At 48.5% G+C, this 23,565-nt stretch overlaps 3 protein-coding genes and 1 long non-coding RNA gene across 11 annotated transcripts in view; 1 reads left to right on the top strand and 3 right to left on the bottom strand.

Moving 5' to 3' along the window:
• Positions 1-8,094: 8,094 nt before the first annotated feature.
• The window catches only part of HOXA1 (homeobox A1), a 45,675-nt gene continuing 30,204 nt past the window's right edge, over positions 8,095-23,565 (bottom strand). For 3 of the 4 annotated variants that reach the window (XM_061165478.1, XM_061165477.1, XM_061165479.1), the window contains 2 exons: positions 9,739-10,444; positions 8,095-9,228 (listed from right to left, as the gene is read on the bottom strand). In XM_061165478.1, coding sequence (XP_061021461.1) covers positions 8,873-9,228; positions 9,739-10,384 — 1,002 coding nt within the window. In that variant the 5' untranslated portion in view covers positions 10,385-10,444 and the 3' untranslated portion in view covers positions 8,095-8,872. The remainder of the gene's footprint in view (positions 9,229-9,738; positions 10,445-23,565) is intronic. The other variant, XM_061165480.1, reaches the window with a different exon arrangement.
• LOC133072343 (uncharacterized) lies at positions 10,460-14,694 on the top strand. The gene is made up of 2 exons (XR_009696691.1): positions 10,460-10,859; positions 14,229-14,694. It is a non-coding gene; the product is annotated as an uncharacterized LOC133072343 (long non-coding RNA).
• On the bottom strand, positions 14,821-17,855 carry HOXA2 (homeobox A2). Its single transcript, XM_061165475.1, has 2 exons — positions 16,551-17,855; positions 14,821-15,915 (listed from the first exon to the last, which is right to left on the bottom strand). Exons 1-2 carry the CDS (start codon positions 16,927-16,929, stop codon positions 15,176-15,178), a joined length of 1,119 nt encoding a protein of 372 aa, XP_061021458.1. The 5' UTR covers positions 16,930-17,855; the 3' UTR covers positions 14,821-15,175.
• HOXA3 (homeobox A3) overlaps positions 17,940-23,565 on the bottom strand; it is a 35,948-nt gene continuing 30,322 nt past the window's right edge. For all 5 annotated transcript variants that reach the window (XM_061165473.1, XM_061165470.1, XM_061165469.1 and 2 more), the window contains one exon: positions 17,940-23,176. In XM_061165473.1, the coding sequence (XP_061021456.1) occupies positions 22,371-23,176 (806 nt within the window). In that variant the 3' untranslated portion in view covers positions 17,940-22,370. The remainder of the gene's footprint in view (positions 23,177-23,565) is intronic.

Raw genomic sequence — 23,565 nt, 5'->3', positions numbered from 1 at the left:
AAGTTAGCTTAAAGCTCAACATTCAGAAAACTAAGATCATGGCATCTGGTCCCATCACCTCATGGGAAATAGATGGGAAAACAGTGGAAACAGTGGCTGACTTTATTTCTTTGGGATCCAAAATCACTGCAGATGGTGATTGCAGCCATGAAATTAAAAGATGCTTACTCCTTGGAAGGAAAGTTATGACCAATCTAGATAGCGTATTAAAAAGAAGAAACATTACTTTGCCAACAAAGGTCCATCTAGTCAAGGCTATGGTTTTTCCAGTAGCCATGTATGGATGTGAGTGTTGGACTGTGAAGAAAGCCGAGTGCCGAAGAATTGATGCTTTTGAACTGTGGTGTTGGAGAAGACTCTTGAGAGTCCCTTGGACTGCAAGGAGATCCAACCAGTCCATCCTAAAGGAGATCAGTCCTGGTTGTTCACTGGAAGGACTGATGCTGAAGCTGAAACTCCAATGCTTTGGCCACCTCATGTGAAGAGTTGACAGTGGAAAAGACCCTGATGCTGGGAGGGATTGGGGGCAGGAGGAGAAGGGGACGACAGAGGATGAGATGGCTGGATGGCATCACTGACTCGATGGACATGAGTTTGGGTAAACTCTGGGAGTTGGTGATGGACAGGGAGGCCTGGCATGCTGAGATTGATGGGGTTGCAAAGAGTCGGACACAACTGAGCAACTGAACTGAACTGAACTGAGCTGAGGCTTCATAACATATGCCTCTAAGTTCCTGTTGAATCTGGTTCCTCTTGTTATTCTCAGTCAGCAAGTGTTAAGTGGTAAAATAACAGGAGTAACCCCTATGGGTGAGGATGAATTTTTCTTTTCCTTTTTTTCTTTAGTGCAAACTGTGACTGGATTTTCGGTATATAAAATAAACAAATGCAAACTGGGGTGTGGGACATCATGCATTCAAATGTTTCCAGCTGTATGGATGCTAGCTTTCATAGAGAAACCACATCTATAATTTACATTAAATATTTCAAATTTTGTCCACATGTTAGGCATGCCACAGACATAATTTGTGAATATGAGTGGTATCTTTCCTTTCCTTGCAAATAATTACTTTAACCAATTACTGTAAGATATGAAAAAAAATCTTTTATTCTTAAATCAATCCTCTCACTGACTGAATTGTTAAATTTGACCTCTCTTTAGCTTTGCTTTCATTCAAATATTTGCCATTTGCTAACTTTCCCAAGAATGTACAGCCACAGCTTGCATATACATCTGATATTAGTTTCCCAACTCTCTAATTCTTTACCAGTGAGCAATCATCCATGCTAGTACCTGTATCAAACACTGATAGTCTGATAACTCTTTGCAGAGGACTTATGTGGTTAGCTATCTGGAGAAGCACTACAAAAAAATGGATAAGAATTTAGGCTCTGGATTCAGTGGACAAGTCACTTAACATCTTAGAATTCTCCATTTCCTTATCTGAAAATCAAAATAACAAAATACTTCCTTCTCAGGCCTGATTAAATGAATTACTGTCTGTAAAGTATCTGACATAGGACCTGGCTCAGGATAACCATAAATAAACACCAGATTTACAAAACTCTGAAAAACCGCATAAATTTTAGAGACTAACTTAAAAGTCAACAAAAACATACATCTTATTTTATAATTTAAGAATCTCAAAGCACAGAAACATTAAGTATCCTACCTAAGCCTATACTGTGAAGGAGAAAAGAGTAAACACAGGTGTCTTGAATTCCAGTCCAGAGCACTTTCCGAAGAGACTATTTCATCATTATTAAACGTCAAGAGCCCTGCCCTCAGGAAGCATAAGATCTCTTAGGGGGAGTCAAAACTAACATACAACTCCTGTTAGTTGTTCTATAACAAAAGATGGAGTACTAAGGTACTCGGCAGAAAGAGTGGGAAGTAGTCCAGGGAACCTTCTAGAGAGGAATGAGACCAGAAGCAAGGCGAAATTTGACCCTACAACTGAATGAGAAGACGACATTTGAGAACCAAGGATGTTTCCCTGAGCAGAGAAGTACTCGTCCCTCTAGGAACATTCACTATTGAAGAACTGCTTAGAAACTCACCACACCTGCAAACCCCCACCTCTACCCTCAAAGCGTCTGAGTTGAACCAGAAGGGGAATTAACATATTACTCAATTAAAAACACTTTGAAAATCTGGGAAGAGGAGACAGGCCGGGCGTAAAGCCTCCCTCCGCTTTCAAATAAAAAAGGTGAAGTCCTAGACCTGGGTTTCTTCTCCTCGGGGAGAATGTCCTGTCCAGCACCCAGGTGGGTTCGCGGGCGGGACACAAGGCCCTCACCTAGGCCGCGAGGAGTTAGGCGGCCGCCCGCGGCATCGGCATCGTAGGCCGCAGCTCAGCCCCTGGGACTCGCTCCCAGGAGCCCAGACGCAGGGGTGCTGGCTGGGAAAGAAGGCGGAGACGGGAGGCGAGTGTCCCTAGAGGCACTGCGGGACGCGCCCCGACTCCCGCGGCGTTCACTGTCAACCCCGCGGGCGCTCGGCCGGGATCGGCAGCTCCCCGCAAACCCCGGAGACCCGGCTGCTGCCGCCTCCTGATCCGTGTGGGTCCCGCGAGGACGCGAAAGGCAGCCGCCGCGTTCGCTCCAGATGTCAGAGCGAAAAGGCAGGGAAGCCCAGGGGGAAAAGTAGTAGTAGCCGTGACGGTCTGGGCTCTCTCCACCCCCGCAGGCCCGCGGAGACCGGACGGCACCCCTACCCCCCGCCTCCCCGGCTTCCGCCAACCCGGTCCCCGGAGGCCAGGTCTCCGCGCCCGCGATGCGCTCCCCGAGGTTCAGGCAGCTGCTCCCCGTGAGCCTTGAAGCAAGGACCCATTTGCTCCTCAGAATGGAAAATTCCTGTCCAAGAACATTGCTGATATTGGGTGGGGGCGGGGGAACGATCCCTACCATCTTAAGTCATTGCTTTCTGCCTTTACGTTATGGGTCTGGGCGATTTTTCTTTTAAAAGGCAGCAGGTCGTAATTTGTGAAATGTCCAGCACGGTTAAAATGTTTCCCGACTTAAAAAGAAAAAAGCCATTCAATAGTTTTTCCTTTGTTTTCTGTTGCAAACAGTTGCTTAATGCTTAAAAAAGAAAAAAGAAAAAACACCTAAAAACCAAATAACCACCCAAACCTAAAAGGAAAACGTAAAACAATATGATTTCTATTGATTAGCCCTGTGACTAGACGTTTTACAAACACATTTTTAACAAGAAAAATATAATGGGATGTTTTAAAATGGAGACATTTTAGATGTGTCTGGAAATGTTGAAAAAATTGGCCTTTTCATTTATTTGAAATAAGCTAAAAACACAGCCTTTCTAGACTATTTTGCATGGTATAACTGAGATTTGGGATGGGGTGGGGGCGGACCATAGGCTAGAGTCTACTGAGCAGCTTTGCTTGATTGATACTTGGTTTTCAGTTCTGCAGCGGGAAAGGCAGCTATATTGGATAATTGGTTTTATTTAAAATAAGGCTCTAAAACGCTAGGGATTCTAGTTCAGTCCTTCAAACACTGACAGGCATAGATGTTTCTTTGGGCAGCAAGTTCTGCTGAGATCAGAAGGACCCCACTGAGGAAGGAAAGCGAGGCATGTTGTGATGCAAGGAAACCTGATGTTAATTGTTTGGGCTTAGAGTGTGTGCGTGTGTATCTGTATCTGTGTCTGAGTCTTAGGTTCATGAGTGAGTCCTGGAGAAAATAAAGAAGTTTGGACCAGAACCATTTAGGAGTATATGCTGTGCCACAAAACAAACAGAAACAAACAAGTACACACACAAAAAAATGAGTCAGGATTAAGACATCCCCTGGAATGTTCCTGCATCTCCAAGCCCTTTCTGAGTGATACCTCTTGCAATTTAAGGGAGGTTGAACTTGGGTTCAGGCAACTCCTTTTTCATTTACTCTTCCCTAGTATAGATTTAAAAACAACAAAAATATATGTATGTTGAACATTGCCTGCTCTACCTCTATCTTTATATTTTAAGAACACATGTATTTAACAGCAAGTAGCTCAACATTTTGGTGTTCAAACAAGATGGCGAAAACATTCCATCTGCCATACTGGGAGATTTGTTTCAAAGATTCTGTTATCCTGATGGCCTCAAAATCAAAAACTTAACTGAGTGTGTGGTTAGTAAGCCAGAAGTAAAAAAATTTAAACAATATCCAGCCTGAAACTAATCATATTGAATAAAATAGGAAGAAACAAAATAAAATTAGGAATTTAGAATTCAGAGCACTGACCTCAGGTGCTAAGCCACTCTAGTTTTCATTTAGGAAGTAAGAATATTGATATTATGGGCTCTGTGGCAAATCAATACACCGTTGGGTGACTTATCTCTCTGATTCATAAAATGGGAGTTTGGGTAGATGGATTTCTTTCTGTTCTGGTCACCTAGGTACAAGAATTCCTAAGACAGAACTTCTAGGTGTTCTCAGAAATGCAGGCAAAAAGGTGATTATTTACAGCAGAGGGTCACCAAAGTTAGCCGTCTAGTGAGTAGCTTATCTGATAGAGGCATGCTAACTCATGTTCTTGTGTGTATTGAAAAACCATAGCATTTCTGAGAGAGGTATTGTTCAGTCCCAACCAATATAAACAAAGATACTGTTCATGTACCAATTTCAAAATTTTAAAACAGAAGTGTTGCCCGTCATTCAAAATAGTAAATTAAAGACTCAGACTCCTACTCAGACTTCAACTGCAAGGATGATTATTCTTCAGGAAGAAACACAATCTGCAGTGACCGTTTTTCTTCACAGACGTGCTCAGCCATTAGAAAAGCTTAATAAACCCCTATTTAGTATGCATTTATGCAGTGATTACATGAACTTCGACCTCTGAAGAGCTGTAGCAATTAGCTTCAGTGTCCAGCATCTTCTCCCACCATTCCCCACTGGCTTCCTTGGGTCTTCCTTTCTCATTTCAGCAGTTTGTGTGCCAGGAAACAAACAGTTTTAAAGTTGACTTTCCACCTGAGTTATTTGCTTCTGCACAAGTCACTTCCCTCTCTGCTCCCCCCACTCCTGTCTAAACAGCCATCTCAGATGGATATTGGGGCTCTGATCGTTGATATTACTCAAACGCAAATGGATTCCAATTCAATCTTGCCCGGTACTTTCGCAAAGAAGATAAACTCTAATGGCCCAAAGAGTTTCATTTCATAGCTCGTGGCATCTGAAATAAATCGGATCTCTTCTGTCAGGCTAATTTAACATTTTTTAAATATTCAGTGTAATTTATTTTAAGTCAAATGAAACCTAGTGGCTTGGCAGAAAGCTAGAGGAGGTGGCAGGAGGGCCGCTGAAAAGCCCGTCTCCATGCGCTCCATCCCCCACCCCGCCACCCCCCGCCAAAAGAAAAGCCAGGAAGGCAGAGGAAAGTGTTTTAAGTTTCTAGTAAACACCGTTTAGCAAAAGAATAATAGGAAAGTTATCCCTTTCTCAAAGAGGGATGGAACTATAATTGTTGCCTTTAGCGGAGAGCTCAGATAAACCGCTGGGACTCATTCTACAGTGACCCATCACTGCATTCATCTCTTCTTGAACTTTCGGTGAACCTGAGATTAAACAGGGGTGAGCAGCTAAGCAGTTTGTTGTTAGCAGCCTTTTCAACAACCCTTTCAGACTGAGTAAATATTGATCGGTTTGAATCTGATTGCCCCAGAGGAAAACACCAGGGCATCTGAATAGCCTCCAAAAGTAAACTTTCAAAGGTGAATCCGAGAACAGACTTCAGATTCACAGCACAATTTCAACTCAGTCTCATTTGAGGACACCCTGAATTTCTGGGGTACTTTGAATGAAGGTGAGAGAAGAGAGGAAAAGCATTTGAAAAGTGGAATTTTATACTGTGATTAGCCCAAGTCCTTAATTGAGACTCTTGTCCTTTTAAAATTTATCATTAAAATGTTATTTTCTATTTTCCATCCTCTGTCATTTCAGTTACCATGGCTGTCATTTTTTTAAGGAGCTAACTGTGCTCTTCAGAGACCTAAACAGAAAAAGAGAGACCTTGAAATAAGATGTGTTAAGCGCCTTTGATTTAATCAATAGGGACAACTAAAAAGATACAAATGTTTTCCTCGTTGAAAGGTATATTAATGCTTCCTAAATGCATTGCTTGCTAACTGATTTATTCCATGACCTAGAGAAGGCTTGGGATGTTTTACCATAATTCATTGTTCTCCTCTCAACTACGTTAAAACAAACCAGCACCTTGAAGATTGGAATCTCTGGGATTCCAGTGGGTCGGCTCTGCTTTTAGATATTGAAATCTCAGCAGCGGCATGCAAATGACACTTTAACACATTAAAGTATTTCAAAACCAGCCATCTGTTTTGCTGTGTGGTCTTATACTAATAAACAAAAGATACTGTATATGGCCAGGCGGGAAATGAAAGAAAGAGTTGACTGACTTTGAAGTTCTCTTCCATCCACTTGAGTCTTTTAGAAGCAACCCCAAAACCCAGGAGCTGGGGGTGGGGGGGGGGGGATGCCGCTGGGTATCGGGTGCTCTTGATATGGCCGCAGCAACTGCGCCTGCAGAGTCCAGGCTTGCTCCCTTTGACAGAGAACTACAGGAAATCTCAAGGATGCTCTAGGAGGCCTGCATATTATAAGCTTCTGTAGGATTTCTCCCCTCCCACCCAGAAACCCAGCCCATCCTTTGTAAAACACCCTTCAGAAAGGAAGGAAGTCATATGTCTGTATTTGTTTGTGATGCTGTAAAATTTCTGCTCTGCTCTTGGGGCTAAATTACAGCCTCCAAAAATGTGTGAAAGTAAAGGGAACATGGTAACAGGTCTGGGAGGAGGGTCACTTAGAACTCTTTGCTTTGCTGGCTTCCTCTCTTTGAGAGCAGCAGAAACAAGTGTTGGTCAGAAGCAACTTGAATATTGACCAACTTCAGGGAAGCTTCCACAAGTTCACCTGGAAGAACCTGTTGAACCTAGAGAAAATTAATTTTTTTTGTCTGGGTTATATGGCATGAAATTAGAGCGGTAGACCCTTTAGAGCCATGAGGGCTGTGAAATCAAAGCTGAATCTGATGGGAATGAGATGTGTAACCCAGAAGGAATTGGGAGCAGGGGTTTAAAAAGTGACAGAAAGGGGTGGATATTGACAGGAGGAATTGGAGGAGGGATGCGGGGTTTACTCAGTACAGATCACACTGAGTTTAAACAGTGGAATATTTTGGCATACTGACAACCCAGAAAGAAGAGGGGTGGGGTGGGGACCTCATCCTCAAACAGCTTTATACGGGAGCTAATTAAATGTGAATCTCTTGGTTCACTGATGTGAGGAAAGACTGACTGAAGAGTTTCGCTTTTGAAGGAGATTCTGTTTATATATATGTCAACATTGAGTTGGAGGTGAAAAGGTTAGTACTTGACCCAGGAAGTATCCATGTTTGTTTCAAAAATAGATCTGCTTCATAAATTTCTTCACCATTCATTTTTTTTTCCATGATGAACTTTGATTATAATATAACAACTGCTGCTCTTTTAGAGAAAACCAACCTATTTCACAGACAGTGTTAGGTGCAATTACACTCATAGGGGAAGTTTCAGCTACATGACGAAAAGCTTTTACTTTTTTTTCCTCAAGAAAAGGCCCACCTCTTTGAAAATACAAGCCTTCTCCCCTTACCCAGGTGAAATGAGCCAACTTTGGAGAAACCAGCAAATTGTAGCCATGCTGAAGCATGTCTGAAACTTGAATATATTTATTACAGACATCTTAAGACCCGTAAACTCTGCTCTGGATCACACCACCCCCAGGATCCCAGAGCTGTTAATGATTGTACAGGAAATGGGAAATATCACAAAAGGATAACTGATAGAATTCAGTGTGGTACTTCAGGGACACCAAAACATTGTGCGACATGCAAAAGACTATTCACGAATCACACAAAATATACATTCATTGTGCCATCCATCACATTAATAGTTGAGCTGAAAATACATCACATCCAGCTAAGATAACTGTGGAAGGAAGAAGCTGGTTTGAATAATACTTTTAGGTCCCAGATAATCCAGCACAAATTTTAAATAGAGTGTGGCCAGAGAAACAAGAAAGGGGTGGGGATGGGGAGAGATTTAGCCCAGGAAGCAAGGTTTCTGACCCTTGTATTCTGCAGGCCTTCTTAACTCACTGAAAGAACAAACTGAGGCTACCCTCTGAGGCATCTGATTGATTTTAAGTGAGAACTTTTATTCTTTAACCTATAATCACATACAAAGTTGTACCAGCTTTGAGAGTTTGCCCACCCTGTTTTAATCTAAACATTTCTAGAAAATCTGTATAAAGATAAATCTTTCAGGACAAAGTATTTACAACCAGCAAACTCACGCACATGGAATTAAATTAAATTAAGGGATGAATTAATTGTGTAAACACGCTCATAGAGAACCTCTTCTTCATGAGCTCTTGGACTCTCTTCTCTCTCTCCAGCCTACTTTCAGGGCAAAGTAGGAGAGAACTGTAAATATACAGATAGATAAAGGATGAGAGGCCTTCCTCTGATATATTTCTGCTGGCAAAGGAGACCATTTTCCAAAGAGCATCTGAAAGGAGCAGTAGGTTCAATCGAAATCTCCTAAAAGTAGGGGTGTTAGGGGCCATCAGAAAATTGATGCTGGCACTCCAGCTGCCTTAGGGAGCTAACACCCCTCCCCCCCCCCCATCAAGTCTCTCATCCAGAATTCTCTGGAAACACATTATCCCCAGCCAGGAGTTCCCCAGATAGGATCAGAAAGGAAGAGAGAGATTGTAAATGGAAAGGAAGATAAGCTAATGTGCTTTGGGTAAGAAGTCCCAGCCTGAGGAGTAGCCCAGGCTGCTGAGTGGGGCTGGGGCAGCCTCAGTGGGAGGTAGGTAGAGTGTCTGAGGTAGAAGAACCCGGGGAAGGAACGCAGGGCGAGGAGCTGGACTTCTCTGAGGATTCTTCAGCCTTCTCCTCGCTTCCCGTCGGAGTGGCTGGAGAAATGGGCAAGAGACCCTCCTTCTCCCGTTTCTTCTGCTTCATTCGGCGGTTCTGGAACCAGATCTTCACCTGGGTCTCATTGAGCTGCAGGGACGCAGCAATTTCCACCCTGCGGGCGCGTGTCAAGTACTTGTTGAAGTGAAACTCCTTCTCCAGCTCCGTGAGCTGCTTGGTGGTGAAGTTGGTGCGCACCGCATTGGGCTGACCCACGTAGCCATACTCTCCAATTTTCCCTGGGGGCAATGAGAGGAAAAGGTAAAAATGTTTATAATCATATCAGATTCCCTACACGCTTCAGAGCAACCTTCAGGTAAAGAGGGGAATCAAGACTTTCTCAACCTAATCCGGGCTTGGGAGGATGAGTGATGAGGTGTAAAGTGTTGATCTGAAGTCAACCATTAGCATGATCAGCCCGTGATTAATGGAGCCTGGAAATATTAACAGAATGCCCTCCACACACACACACACACACACACACACACACACACCCCTACACACACACCCCCCTACCCACTTCCTACTTCCTAAATCTCTAAAATTCAGCCCCTTTGGAAACACAACAGTACCAGATGCTCCTTTGCCCTCAAAGCACCTGGGCAATCTCTCCACACCCTAGAACAGAAGTGGGAAGCAAGAGCTTTTCTTAAGGGGAAAAAAATAAAAAGGTCAATTTTCCTTGGAAACCAAGCATACCAGCTCCTTCCAGAATCATAAAGGAGCATTCATGGAATGGCAAGACTGACCTGTTTTGGGAGGGTTTCTTTTCACTTTCATCCAGTCAAAGGTCTGTGCTGGAGAAGAGGTCTCTGATGGAGGGGAGCGACAGGCTTCTTGGTGGCTGGCGTGGAGAGGGGACAAGGAGTTATTATACGTGGCCAGGGCCAGGCTCTGGTGCTCTTGTCCATATGAGTGGTGAATGTACTGAGGCGAGCCCACCGCGCCCCCGGCATAACCCTGGTGGTGGTGGTGATGCTGGACCATGGGAGATGAGAGGTTTCCAGAGTAAACAGCGGGAGCGCACGAGGGGTACCCACCACTTACTTCTGCTTCCTGATTTAACGCGTAGGGGCTGTAAGGCGCGCCGAAGTTCTGCGCGCTGTAGCTTGGACCACAACTCGAGTGGGAGTAGGACACTCCCAGGTTCCCAGAAGTCTGATAGGTGGTCGGCTGGGGGTGGTGATGGTGGTGGTGGTGGTGGGGCGGGCTGATCTGCACACCCCTGCCCACTAGGAAGCGGTCGTCGCTGCCACAGCTGTTGGCACTGACCGCGCACGACTGGAAAGTTGTAATTCCGTGGTCGGAGGGGTAGGCTCGCGCTGAGCAGGTCCCCGAGTCGCCACCGCTGAGGATGGGGTATTCCAGGAAGGAGCTCATTCTTGCATTGTCCATCTGTCACTGAGTGACCGGGTCCTGCGAAGTCCTGGGTGACCGTGCCAACTTTCTCACTTCCTCCATGGGGCCCGAGAAGAAAAATGATATGAATGTACAGTGCGCAAGGGGGGGCGGGGGGCGGGAGGGCGGAGGGCGCTACGGGAGGGGCACGTGATTCTATCAGCCAATGGCGGAGCCTCCTGAGAAAGTTTGTTGGCTCCTGCGGTGATGGATCACCGTTTCAGTGGCATTTAAATCCCCGGCGCTCCTCAGTCTAGGTGACGCGCAGTCGCCCCCCCAGGCAGCCTGGGCGGCAGCAGCAGCTGCTGCGGCCGCAAGGGCAGAAGCGGAGCGCTAAGGCGAAGGGGAGCAGAGGCCGCTTTCTGCGCGCGCCGACTCCGATCGCCCTCCCCCCTCCGGGAGGTGGGGGCTGGAAGGCATCCCCCGTCACCGCCCCCCTCCCCACCGCGCACAAAAGATGAATTGGCAAAAGGTGAGAAGCACGAAGGGCTCCGCGATCTCTCGGGCTGGGAATCAGTGGGGAGGAGGAGCTCGCTGGGCCGCCACTAGCACACTGGCCGAGCCCGGAAAGCCAGGAACTGAAAGGGTCGCTTTCCGGGCTCTTTCCCTTCCGTCCCTTCTATGGTGCCTTGAGGAGGGCCGAGAATGGTGGCGTAGGACGCGGTTAGGACACCAGGTCTCTAAAGTCGGGATGGAGAGGGAAGTACGCAGAGGGCTGGCTGGGAGGAACCCGAGTGGGCGTGGAGGGTACGAGGGCAAGAAAGGAAACTTCCCTTCCTCAAGGAGGGTCCTGAAGCCTCCTTCCTCCCAACCCCCCCCCCCCCGCATCCTCCCCACCCTCTGGCTATTAGTGTGGCCACCGGGAGCTTCTGTAATTCGACGCCCGGGAGAGGGGGTCCGAGCCTTTGGAGCTAGGCTCGCTGGCCGAGGCTGGGGGTGGCCCGGCTCTTCGCCCTCCCTCGCTCCTCGCTCTCCGCCCCTTTCTCCTCCCCACTCAGCTTTGCTTCGGGAGCCCTACGAGATCCGGAGTAACTACACGGCTGGATTTTGAGGGGTAGGAGGAGGGGGAGAGAGATGACGATAGCGGACGTGGCCAGCGTGGGGGCCGGGCCCTGCGCTGCAGGCCATCTGCCGGCTCCCTAAGAACCAGGGGCCTGCAGGCTCCCACCCGGGCCTCAAAGGGTGAGACCACAGCTCCGGCGAAGTACGATGAACTCTTCCTTCCCACCCCCACCCACCCCCGCAAGGTTTCTTGTTTTCTGGAGGGGGACGTTAGAAGTGGTAGAGCCTCTTTTACCTACACTCCCCCCCCCCCCCAATTCTACTGCACAGCTTATGTGGGGGTGTGAGCTGGCAGGTGGGAGGGGCGGGGGACAGATGGCTGATGGTGGACGGGACATTCTCTTCTTCCCCAGCAACACCGCCTCCCTTTTGTAACTGACTGTGTAGTCCCTTCTGTAAACCTGCAAGTCTACCCCTAGAGAGACACTTGCAAATCTGAGCGTCATCCCAGGACAGCGTTCCTGTTCTCCATCACTTTCCTCTTACCCCGATGCCCACGGGGTCGTTAATTGCTCTTTACTATTAGGCCTCGTGTCAGCCTTTGACTTGTACAGAGAAAAGGCCAAACAGAGGCCAGGAATTGATGCATTCTTAGGTAAAAGAAGTCCAGACATCATACGAGAATTTCGCAGCCAATGTTGTACAGATTTTACTGTGACCATGTTCACCACATGGGGATCCAACGGATCAAATTTATCTGATGATTGTGTGTGGCTTTGGGGTTCCCACTCCCCTCCAGCTTTCCCTCCCCGGGTAAAAGAAGGAAGTTTTGCTTGAGGTAGGCACATTTCAGAGGTGTTAGCCTTTCAGGTTTCTGTGTTCTGTTCTCCACCTATACCAGTTCCATCCTAACCTGTGTCCCCAAGAGGGAAAACGGACGGACGTTTAACTGTGGATTCCCTCAGAAGCAAAGGCACATTTCCCCCTACACATTTCCTTTTGAAAGGTATTTTCCTGTGACCTGTGACCTATCCCCAATCATAGTTGAGAGGGAGGCCCGGAAAGGTCACTCCTGCCCCCCAATTTCAGCACCTGGAGAACCTCACCCTGGAGAAGGGAAAAGGCAAGGAGGCCCTCCTGGAGGTGGCTTCCTTGGGAGTGCCAGGCGTCCAGCCAGGGGGAGAGAAGGGGCTCTTGCGGGGGAGGAGACAGGACATTAGGGGTCCCGGCTGGCTTTGCGGACGACCTGCTCCTCCAGCCGAAGCTCGTCGGTAGGTTCTGGCCCTTGCCTCACTCCGGTCCCTTTGTTGGCTTTCTCGGCCCGGGTCTGCACGGCCCCCTCCGCCGCAGGGCTCGCACCACGGAGTCACCCCAGTCTGCAACCTCTCTCCTTCCTCTACTAGTTCTGGGCCTCTGAGCTCCTCTCCCTCCACCTCTCTTCCTCCCTCCGGGCTTGTTTTCCCGGCCTTCGTGGGTGGAATGTTTTTCTTGGGATCACACATAAGCTTGCGCTCGCACATAAGGCCGCTGTACAGCGGCGGGCGACCGACCCGCCTCCGCGCACCGCTCCCGGCAGGCAGGCTCCCGCGGCCGAGCCGACTCCGCCCAGGCTGGTCGCCCAGAGCGCCGCTCTCCCCGTGCGGCTCACAAAGGCAGCCTCCTCTGGCTTCGAGCCCGGGGGCTTCCGTAGCGCGGTTCCTTCCCCACCCCCACGAAATCCCAGGGCTCATTCCGCCGGGTAGGAGACCCGAGGTCCGTGGGGGCAAGTAGGCCAGCGCCCCACGACCCGAGCCAAAATCTCTTAAACCGCCCGTGAAGACTGGATGAAAGGCGAGCCCGGTCACTTGCAAGCCGCTTGTTGGGCTCAAAGCGCCTCTTTCATGGCTCTACTAGAAAGGGAAGGAGCGAGGAAGAGACAAAACGCCGCCGAGGCCCGGAGCTGTTCATGGCATCCGCAGCTCAGCCAAGCTGCTGTTGTTTTAAAAGAGCAATAAAAATGAATTATGACTAAACGCCTTCTAACTTAATGCTTTCGGACGGGGATCCCCGGCAAATACGTAAGAGGATTTTTATTTGTGCATGTGTTCCTGCAATTGATCTCTTTGATGACATTCTCATTCATAGAAAGCGTTTGATTTATGAGTGGAGGATGAATCGCAAACAGCAGCGGCTTAGCCCTGGCCGCGGCCCTGCCGCTTGCCCCGCTCCGCGCCGCGCCGAGGGCAGGAGACCTGCCCGGGTCCTCACTCGCCTCCGCCGCTGCCAGGATTTAGGGGGCAAAAGGGTTGGGGAGGTAGGCAGTAAACCCGTGGAGAAAGATCGCGATTTCCTCATAACTTCCAATCCTTTGCTATTAAGAGCCGGGTTCTTAAATCAACCCACCCCCCACACATGTTGCTTACACTCTGCGTTTTCTCACGGTAAGTAGCCATCAGAACAGAGCTCAGTAAGGGAAAAATAAACATGGGGAGACATAAGAAGGGAGGAAAAAAAAAAAACAAAAAACAGAACAACCCAGCAACATCCCTAGATCACATTTTATTGATATTTCATTTAAAGTGCTTTCTCTCTTTCTCTAGAAACTGGGTTAATCTATAACCTGGGGTGTAGAAACACTCCACTTTAAATCTCATCTTGCTAACCTGACTTCAAAGCTTTAATGATCCATTATTTGCCATGTAAACAGATTTAAGAATGAAATATTGATTTTTCTGACCCTGGGGGGGAAAAACAAAGAATCCTAGAATGACTGAACCAGAGGATTGGAAAGAACCCTTTCTGAAGTGCATTTTCCAGCTAGTAACCATTGTTTTGTTTTATTTTTGTTTTTCTGTTTTAGACCTGTTTGCCTGGACCCATCAACAGCTGGGAGACTAATCAACCACACTGAAAATGTTTGGGGATTTGTGGGGGAGGGGGTTGGAATGTAGATATTTGAAACAAACATGTATAAATAAATGAACTGTTGTATACTTAGTTATTGACCTGGAGACTGGTAGCTTGTTAAAGAAACTCCATGTTCCTCCTTCCTGGAGTTGGAGGTTTCTGTAGGCACTTTATTTCTCCACTTTCAAAAGCTTGGGCTTGGCCCAACTCTGAGGCTGCCCAATCCTGTTTCTATTACCAATTTAAATCTATGGCTTGAACCTCTATGTTGAAAACCTAATCCATTCCCTTAAAAAAACAAAAAACAAAACACACTTCTCAGAAGCCCTAACACTTTTCTGGCTTTCCTTTTTGTTGCTGTTTCTATTGAAGACTTTGAACATGCCCATTCAATAAATATATTAAAATTGGAAAAGAAAGTGGATTGTGACCAGAATTTTATTTACCAAGTTAGACTAAAAGAGGAAAAAGAAGCTGTTATGAGCCTTGAGAAAGAGGGGGAGGAAAAAAATAAGCTACTTATAGCAAAGGAGAATTTATTCTACCAAAAATACGCATGACAATGCACCCTAACGTAATACAAAAATAAAAAGAAAGTGAAGATACAATAATATATGATCACTTTCTTGCAGGCCTCATATATTGCTTTAAGGAAATCACATAGAGGGTTGTTGGATTAGATTTAAAACAACTAAAACTCCAAAATAGTCTGGAGAAAAGATGACTCTGAAACTGGGTCAAGGGAATCACTAAACAGAAAAATCTTCCAACATTTAAAAGAGGGAGAGGGTAAGTCAAGAAGAAAATAAAATAAAAATTAGAATAAAGGAAAGCAAAACCACCTGGTCAAAGGGGTTTTTTTTTTTTTTTTTTGTGATGCTTTGTTTTGCTTTAATGTTTTTAGTAATTCAGATGCTGCAAGTCGATTGTGGTGAGTGTGTCTGTAAAAAAGTCAAAGCTGTCAGCTGAAATATCTACTGGACTGTCGAGGGAACCCGGCAAACTGGGCGAGACTGCATCTGAAAGCTGCAGGCAGGAATCTGTGGAAAAAACGTTAAAGTCCTGCAAAGAGGGGACCTCGAGGGCCTCGGGACTGTCATTGTTTAGGCCAGAGCCACAGTTCTGGCCCATTGTTGACAAGCAGTTAGGAACAGTGGGTGACTGGTGCTGAAAATGTTTCAGATTTTTCTCATTGCTGGTTAAAGGCGAAACTGGGAAACTTTGGGAGTCACCATTGTGTCCATTGGAAGCCTGCTGCTGAGAGAGGGCATTTTGCTGAAAAGTGTAACCTTCCCTCTCCAGAAGGGCCCCAGAGACGCTGAGGGCTTGCTCAAAGAGCGACTTCTCTTCCTCGTCCTCGTCCACTTTCTCAGAGTCTTCCAGGCTTTTAAATTTTCCTTCGCTGTTTTGGTTCTCCTTGCACTGGGTCTGCCTCTTGTGCTTCATCCTCCGGTTCTGAAACCACACTTTCACTTGTCTCTCAGTCAAGTCCAGCAGCGCTGCAATTTCCACCCTTCGGGGTCTGCAAAGGTACTTGTTGAAATGAAATTCTTTTTCCAGCTCTAAAAGCTGCGTGTTGGTGTAAGCAGTTCTCAGGCGCCGAGAGCCCCCGCCGCTGCCATCGGCGATTTCCAGGGATTCTGAGGAAAGGGAAACCAACAAGAGACACGCGCACAGTTGGAGGTGGAGGGGTCCGAGCGGGGTTATTCCACTGGAGAATAAATATAGCAGAAAAGATCAACTGCAACAAAATGGCCGCCCCTGGATGCAGTAAAGCTATTGTGCTGCCCTTCCTGGGAGCCTAGCCTGGGGAGACCCCATCTCTTCCACCTCCATCAGATTCCTGCCTGTAGCTCCCCCCAACCTCTCCATCCGGGAGCAAACTTTATATTAGCCACACCACAATTTATAATTAATGCATCAGCTGCTTAGCTGAGCAAGAGCGATCTATCACTCTTCATTACTGTCAAAAAGCCAAACTCTAGGACAACTAGACAAGAGGAGGTCAGTTCCAACTCAAATAAATCATCCCACATTACACAAGTTAGGGAAAGTTCCCCCACCCCCTTCTTAAAAATATATATATGTCTCATTGTGGATCCCTTGTCTCCACATCAAACCCACTCCTGAGCCCACAGGGGAAGGGAAAGCAGCCAAGCATCTCTCCCTCTCCCCCTTCTCTCCCAACCCACTCTCCCTTCCCCCATAACCGCTCTCGGGGCAGCCCAGAAGGTGAAGAGGGTCCCAGGACCTGGGGCCAGGTCTTTGGACTGACCTTTGTGGCTGAGGCAGGCAGGGCCGGTGGCGGCGGCGGCCGAGGCAGGCGGCAGCACGGTTTTCTTGGCCGCCTTCTTCTCCTTCATCCAGGGGTACTCGGGCGGCTGCAGGGCGCCGGCGGGCACTGGGCTGCCGCGGCTGCCCGCGGGGCTCGGCTTGGGGCGGCCGCCAGCGCCGTGGCGAGGGTGACTGCCCGGGTTCAGGCTGGGAATGGTCTGCTCAAAAGGAGGAGGAATCAGTGTCGAGTGTGAAAGCGTCGAGGTCTTGATTGATGAACTTTGAAATGTATCAGCGACAGGGGGAAAAGATGTCAGGCACTCAGCGAGCGACGGCTGGCTATTGATAAAACCAATCTCTCGCTCAAATTCGTAATTCATGGCCTTCTCCTTGGAGCCCCCTCGGAGAAAAAGTTCCCTCTTCTGGAGGGGTTTGGGGGGGCAAGGCCCAGGAAAAAGGCGAGCGCGGAGGGGAAAAAAAAATCTATCATAGAAGATCGCTGCTGGGGTGTTTTTTTTCTAATTCACTGATTACAGCCGTATGGGGACCGCGCTACTATTAAACTATTGAATTCATGGAGACAAGGTTGAAATTGGACCGAATTGGCTGTCACATGATTGCTTCTGCCCAATGACAATTTGGGCTTTAATCAAAAGAAGCCACTGTCTGTTTGATTGATCCAAAAAAGTCGGGAAGGAACGCCTCATTGGGGGCCAGCGGGGCTTTATTTACACTTTTTTCAGGGCAAAAATACATATATGTGGGTGTGGGTTGGGGATGCGTGGCAATGCGTGAGGGCGAGGTTGCCTGCCTGCCTCCTGATCCACACGGAGGTGGTGTGTGCGCCTGGGAGTGTGTGTGAGTGTGTGAGTGCGTGCGAGTGCTTAGCCCTGCTGCCGGTCCCGCCGGCGGCCGCCCTCTGCCTCCCCCGCACACTCCGCGCATTGTTTGGGACGTCGGGAAGACGCCTCGCACCTCACAAATCATTTAAGCACCTCAGTCTGACGCCTGCAGTCATTAACAAAGTAATCCATTAATCTTCAAAGTTTTGACACCCGAGGGCCACGCATCCCAGCCACATAAGTTCTGCTAAAGCAGGAAGAAGAAGCAGAGGGAGAGGGGAGATGAGACAGAGTAAGGGGGGTCGGGGACAGAAAAAGAAGGATTATTTAGGGGGCTCCCCCTTTTTATTTCCCTTTTCCTCCTCCGCTTTTTCCAAAACCAGTTCCTGGATCTCAGAACTGATCTGCCTCTGATTTCCTTCCCGTCTTTCCCTCTTTCCCTTTTTTTCCCCTCTTCTTCTGTCTTCCTCCTCCCTCTCCCCTCTGTCCACCTCTCCTCCCCCCACTTCCCTCAGGCCCTCACCCCCCTCCCCAAAGCCCAGCTCGGAGTCCGCGCCCCCCGGACCCCGGACCGGGGTCCATTGTTAGCCGGCTTTTCCACGACAGCTTCGCATCTGGCTCCAGCGGGAAGCGGAAAACGGGAGGCGGCTCTCCAGGCTTCCCGACCCTCCTGCGCCATCAACTTTTCAGGAGTGGCTCGAGAAAGATAGAGGCATGTGCCAAGCGAGACAACAACCCCAGATCCATGTGCCCAAATCCCTGTAGCCAGGGCGGCGGCCAGCCAAAGAAATGCCGCCCCGAGCAGGCGCGTGCGGCTCCTGGCATTCTGGGTTTCATACCCGTAGGGCTCGGGTGCGGTAAGTATTTCTGATTTCCAGGAAGTCTGTTGGAAGTTAGCAGCACGGAGGGAGAAGGTGCTTGCTTGTTCTTTCTTTTTCTTCTCCTTCCCTTCTTCTCATCCTGGTCGCTCTGATGGGGCTTGTTGATTCAGATGCAGTGAGTGCTCCTTGGCAGCCAGAATCGTCTCCTGAACTGTCCCGCTTCTTGGCCACCAGGGATGTTTGCACTCGGGGTCTGTTGTGGGAAACAGCACCGCGGGTGAGAAAGGGCGACCCAAGGAGGAATTATAAAGGTTCTGTTTCTCTGTTCACTCCTTTTTTCCAACTCGGAGACTTGAGACTGAGCGCATCTTGGACTGTGCTGGAGGGTTCAAAAGATGACACCTTTAGATACCAAACAATAACTCTGCAAAAATCCACCAAGCCAGAAAAAGGGAAGGAGGCTGAGAGAGCAATCTGAAGGTATCTCTTTTCCCCCACACCGAGGATGATGATTCGCTTTTGCTTCCTTTGAAATGGACCAAGTGATCAGACTCCCCCTGGCCGGCAGGCATCGGTGGCAGGAAAATAAATCATTCTGATGGCTAGGGAGAGAAAGATTGTTGGGGGAGAAAAATCTACGTAGAAAACAAGAAAGGCTGAGCAAGCCACAAGGACAGGACTCCATCTCTGAGGCTGGCATCAAAGGGGCTTGGGTTGGAAATTAGAAAGTGGCCTCCGTCATTGACTAGCCCAGAGCAATGCCTTACAGATAGAGATGCTATTTTGGAAAATGTGAGGTTTTTTTTTTCAGTTTTCTTGCTTTTATTCCAAACAAAGCTCTGAAGGAAGTCTGGGTGCGATCAATCTTGCTCACCAAAAGCCTTGACAGCTTCTGGCCCTTAAGAACACATTTCAGCTTCGAGCTCTTTCCAAGATCAAATGTGGTTGAGCAAAGAGGAGAGCAGGAAACCAAGGAAACAAGGAAAACTAGTCTCTTTAAAGATATTTTTGGCAGCAGAGTTCGAGGGCTGCTTTTAGGAAAGGTGCTTTGCGGACTCTGGGATGGTGGCTTTTGGCATTTGCTTTTACCAGAAAATATTGAGGGGTTAAGGGGAGGAGGAGTGTGGAAAGGAAGCAACGCTGCCCCCATATCGCTGAGGCTTTGTCAGGGGCTGCGTGGGTGAGAGCTTTCTGCTCGCCTCAGCGGCCTTAATTCAAATACCATCTGGAAGAACCCCCCCCCCCTTTTTTTTTAAACCACTCAACACTGAAATCTTCCCCAAATCTATTACTTTAACTCAGGAGATATTTTAATACAGATTTCTGTTTAATATCTAGAAAATGGAGGTTGAGATTGATATTTTTTTTCTCTGAAAGTCAAAATGAACATCTTGACTGGCAAGATAAGGGAAATCATATTGGAATCTCACTTTAAAAATCTGCCCTGAGGGAAGGTGGACGCCTCCAAACCAGTTCTTCCTCAGCTAAAGGGCAGATTTTAGAAACTACAAATAGTGGTATCCCTGAAAGATTTTTTTTCTCTCTGGATGGGTAGCTTTCTCTCTCTCTGCCTTCTCTTTCTCCCCTCCCCCTACTGCCCAGGTAATTTTACACACTCCTCTAAAATTATTACTTAACAGAAGCCTCCCTTGTCTGCTCAGCCTACTGTGTTCATATCTGAACAAGCAAAAGGGTGGAAGCTCCAGTCCTCACTGGAGAAAACACTGGTTTTCCAACTCTGCATTTCTGGGTTGCGCCATATTTCAGCAGGGATGTAGGAGTGGGGTAGAGAGCAAAATCTACTTCTTCTACATCCTAAACTCTTTTGAAAAGGAAAAAAAAAAAAAAAAAATGTAGCAGGAGCTCCAGGACAGATTTAGGGGAAGCACCTCTAGCAGTGAAACACCCAGCTCTTTACAGCTGCCTGACTTTGCATCTTCCCAGTCTTTTTCTCTTTTTTTTTTTTGAGACTTCAGGAGGTTCCCTAAAAGCAGCTCCTCCAGGCCCAGTAGGTACCCCTAAAATGGCTCCTATTGCCTGTTTTGAAAGCTCATATTCCGGAGTTTCTCAGGGGAAAGATAGTGGCCATGATGATGTATATTTTGGATTGCAAACAAAATGGCGACATTTCCCATCTCTGCCTCTGAAAGATACAATCCGGGGAGATGGGGGATACATTTCTCACATCAGATGCTCCTGATACCCAGACACAGGTGGTTCCTCACTTTCTGCTTTGGAGGGGGGGAGTTGCTGATGGGGATGCAGTTCCGAGGTTTGCACTTTCTGATTTTGGTTTCTTCTCTGAGCAATTCTTTAATCTGAACATGAAAATATTTTCCTTTCCTGTGCCTGCCTTTGCCTCTGCCAGCCAGTCAGTAGTCAGCCCTCTTAAATCCAGCAGTAGAAATATAATGTTTAGCTCCTGTAGCATTAAATAAAAGAAGTACTTTAAAACTGCATTTTTATTAGAAAGATACCGATCTCCTCTCTCTCCCCCTCCCCCTGGGCCATAAAAGGAAAGCAGGGAGGGAAGAAGGAGAGGAAATAAATCCAGAGAACGCCAAATCCTATATTCCGGGAAGAAGCCAATGCTAGGACTCAGTCTATGGAAGGACTTGAGCAGGCTCCTCGGAGTTCAGCCGTTCTTTTGCTGGAGTCGTGGGTCTCTTCGGAACCTCCCCACTCCCAGGGGCGATTTTAGCTGTGATTCCTGTGGTTCCTCTTGGTGCGGTAAGGAACAGCGAAGCATCCGCGGAGCATTCGGTTGCTCCTAGAAAATGCATCCTCAGCGCGGCCGGCGATTCCCCGTGGTAAGGCGTTGGCTGGCCCGCTTTGATCCAAAAAAGATAGTGGAGAAGACAGCCCTACCTTACTCCCTGGCGGGGCTGCCGGGTCACCTGTGCACCCCCCGCCGCGTCTCAGCCGGGCCGCCTTTGTTCCTTCCGCACTCAGCACTCCGCCGCCGCCCCTTCGCCCGCGGCTGGCCACGGTGGCAGCTGGGAACCGGGCAGCCCAGCGAGCTGCCAGCTCGGTGTTTCCAGAGCGGCCGCCGCCAGAAGCTCCGACTGCCTTCCCCGAGAATTCGCCGCGCTCCCAGGCGAGCCGCCTGGCCAGGCCTCACGCTGGAGCTGGAGGGCTGCCGCGGCCTGCTCCGCCAATTCACCTCCGCCTGGACTCCATGCAGACCCTTCTCTTCGGCCAAAGACTCTCTTTTGAACACGGATATTATTCAGAATAAAAACTTTATTTTATTTTTTGTTTTGTTTCTCAGAATGTGAGCAGCAAGGAATGTAGAACTCTCAAAACAAATCTAGCATTTTTCGCGTTTACAGATTTTTTTTTTCCCAGTTTCGCCGGATGTTACAAACCTAGATCACTGTTTTCAAAAGCTGGATCCTCTCTGGTATTATTGCATCATTACCATCTTTATAAAGGAATTATACTTCCCTTTCGAATAAACTTTTTTTTCCTATGTACGCCAATACACCATTGAACAAAAGGCCCAAGAAACCTTCTGAACAATCAGGGTACAGAATTTCTTTAATATAAATACAGACGGATGGGGATAAATAATATTTAAAACTTAGATTATTCAATGCTTGCAAAAAAAATATAAATAAATCTGACTTCACCAGCATACACACACGGAAAGACGTACACTTAGTCATCCTTGTACAGGGAGCCCCTGTCTCAAAGCGCCTTTGATTTTTTCTCGCTCTTTACAAGAAGTGCAATAAAAAAAAAAACAACTAAAAATTAAAAGTAATTGCTTCCCCTCGGGAGCCATAATGTACGAACAAATTCACATTGAAGAACTTGGCTAGAAAATTTGTTCATATACCCTGTTTCTGATCAAAGAGTAGAGAAGGTAAAGGGTGCAAGGCCAGCGGCCCAGCGAGGGGCGGGAGCAGATACATATCACTACTGATACCGACAGCCATTCCAGCAACCAAGATTGCTACGTCACATAAACCATAAAAACGTGTTACCAAAGAAAACAAAACGGGTCGGGGGAGAGCGGGGCGGGGGGGGGGGGGCTGGAGAAGAGAGGAAAGGGAGGTGCAAAAAGAACCTTAAAACAAAAAAAGCAAATGAAGAAAGATGGTGGGGTGGGGTGGGGTGGGGGGACTCTCCTGGCGCGCAGCCCCAAGCCCACCATCACAGATGAGTGAGCTTGGGGGCTTCCTGAATTCTTCCCTGAGAAGGATGGTGGGCGGTAAGGTCCGTGTAGGTTGGATGCGGTTCCCCTGGCCCGGGCCCGTGATGGTGACCGCTACCCAGTGGCCCAGCGCCCCCGTAGTCCATGGCAGCCGAGGCGGCGTGGGGCAGGTGAGTTAGGCCAAAGAGGGGCGGGCCAGAGTTGCTCATGGGCTCCACATAGCTGCCCCCCACGAAGACGGGGCTTCCCTGTAAGTGTGGAGTCCCATAGCTGCCGTTGCCCTGCAGGCCATGCGCGTGTGGATCATAGTCGGGTGTGCCCCCCGCGGCCGCCCCTGCCGCCGTGTAGCGCTTCTGTGGAGGCGGCGGCGGTGCGCAGCTGGGCAGGGGTGCGGGGTAGGAGGCAGGGGGCAACCCATAGGCGCCCTGAGAGGGCTTGGAGAAAGGCGGGGGCGACTGGGGCTCGTATGGGACGCTGTTAACCAGCGAATGCATAGAGTTCAGATAACCGCCAGGGCCGGGGGGCACGGGACTGCGACTTGGGGACTGACCCCCTGATGACGTCAGCATGCCCTTGCCCTTCTGATCCTTCTTGTACTTCATGCGTCGATTCTGGAACCAGATCTTGATCTGGCGCTCAGTGAGGTTCAGCAGGTTGGCCATCTCCACCCTGCGCGGCCGGCACAGGTAGCGGTTGAAGTGAAATTCCTTCTCTAGTTCCACCAGCTGCGCGCTTGTGTAGGCCGTGCGCGCCCTCTTGGATGATGCCTGCCCAGGTGGGCTCTTGTCACCTGCACAGCTCTCCCCTGCGAGATCAGAGGAGAGAGGAAGAGTGGCATCAGGGGCTGCCCTGCCCAGGCCCTGACCTAGCCAGGCCCCTCCTTCCTCCAGGCCCCAAAGACCCCTCCATCTATCAGGGCCCAGAAAGAGGAAGAAGGACGTAGGTACTATTTTCTGTCCTGGTGGGGAAAGTGTCAGCAGTTTCTCACTGACTAAAGCTGCAAGTCATAAGCCTCTCCAAGGGGGCAAGGAACAGAAAAGTAGAACGCCCTGTTTTCATTCCTAGTCTGTTTCTCTTCTGGAGCTATTCAGTTTCTGATTTCCTGATCCTTTGCCCTATCAGACTACAAGCTCTGCATGGGCAGGTCTCATCCTGTTTATTCCCTTCACAGTAACTGGAATGTGGGGCACCTAA

This window comes from Dama dama, chromosome 18 (assembly GCF_033118175.1).
Source record: "Dama dama isolate Ldn47 chromosome 18, ASM3311817v1, whole genome shotgun sequence".
In the NCBI taxonomy this organism is placed as follows: Eukaryota; Metazoa; Chordata; class Mammalia; order Artiodactyla; family Cervidae; genus Dama; species Dama dama.
Note: the sequence above shows the minus strand (reverse complement) of the source record. Positions and strands in the feature narration are given on the sequence as shown.

Bases quoted from the DNA above. Each gene is read 5' to 3' on its own strand.
- HOXA2 (XM_061165475.1), bottom strand. From the start codon at position 16,929: ATGAATTACGAATTTGAGCGAGAGATTGGTTTTATCAATAGCCAGCCG. The intron at 15,916-16,550 runs GTCAGTCCAAAG...CCCTTTCCTCAG, and splicing joins TGCCTGCCTCAGCCACAAAG to AATCCCTGGAAATCGCCGAT.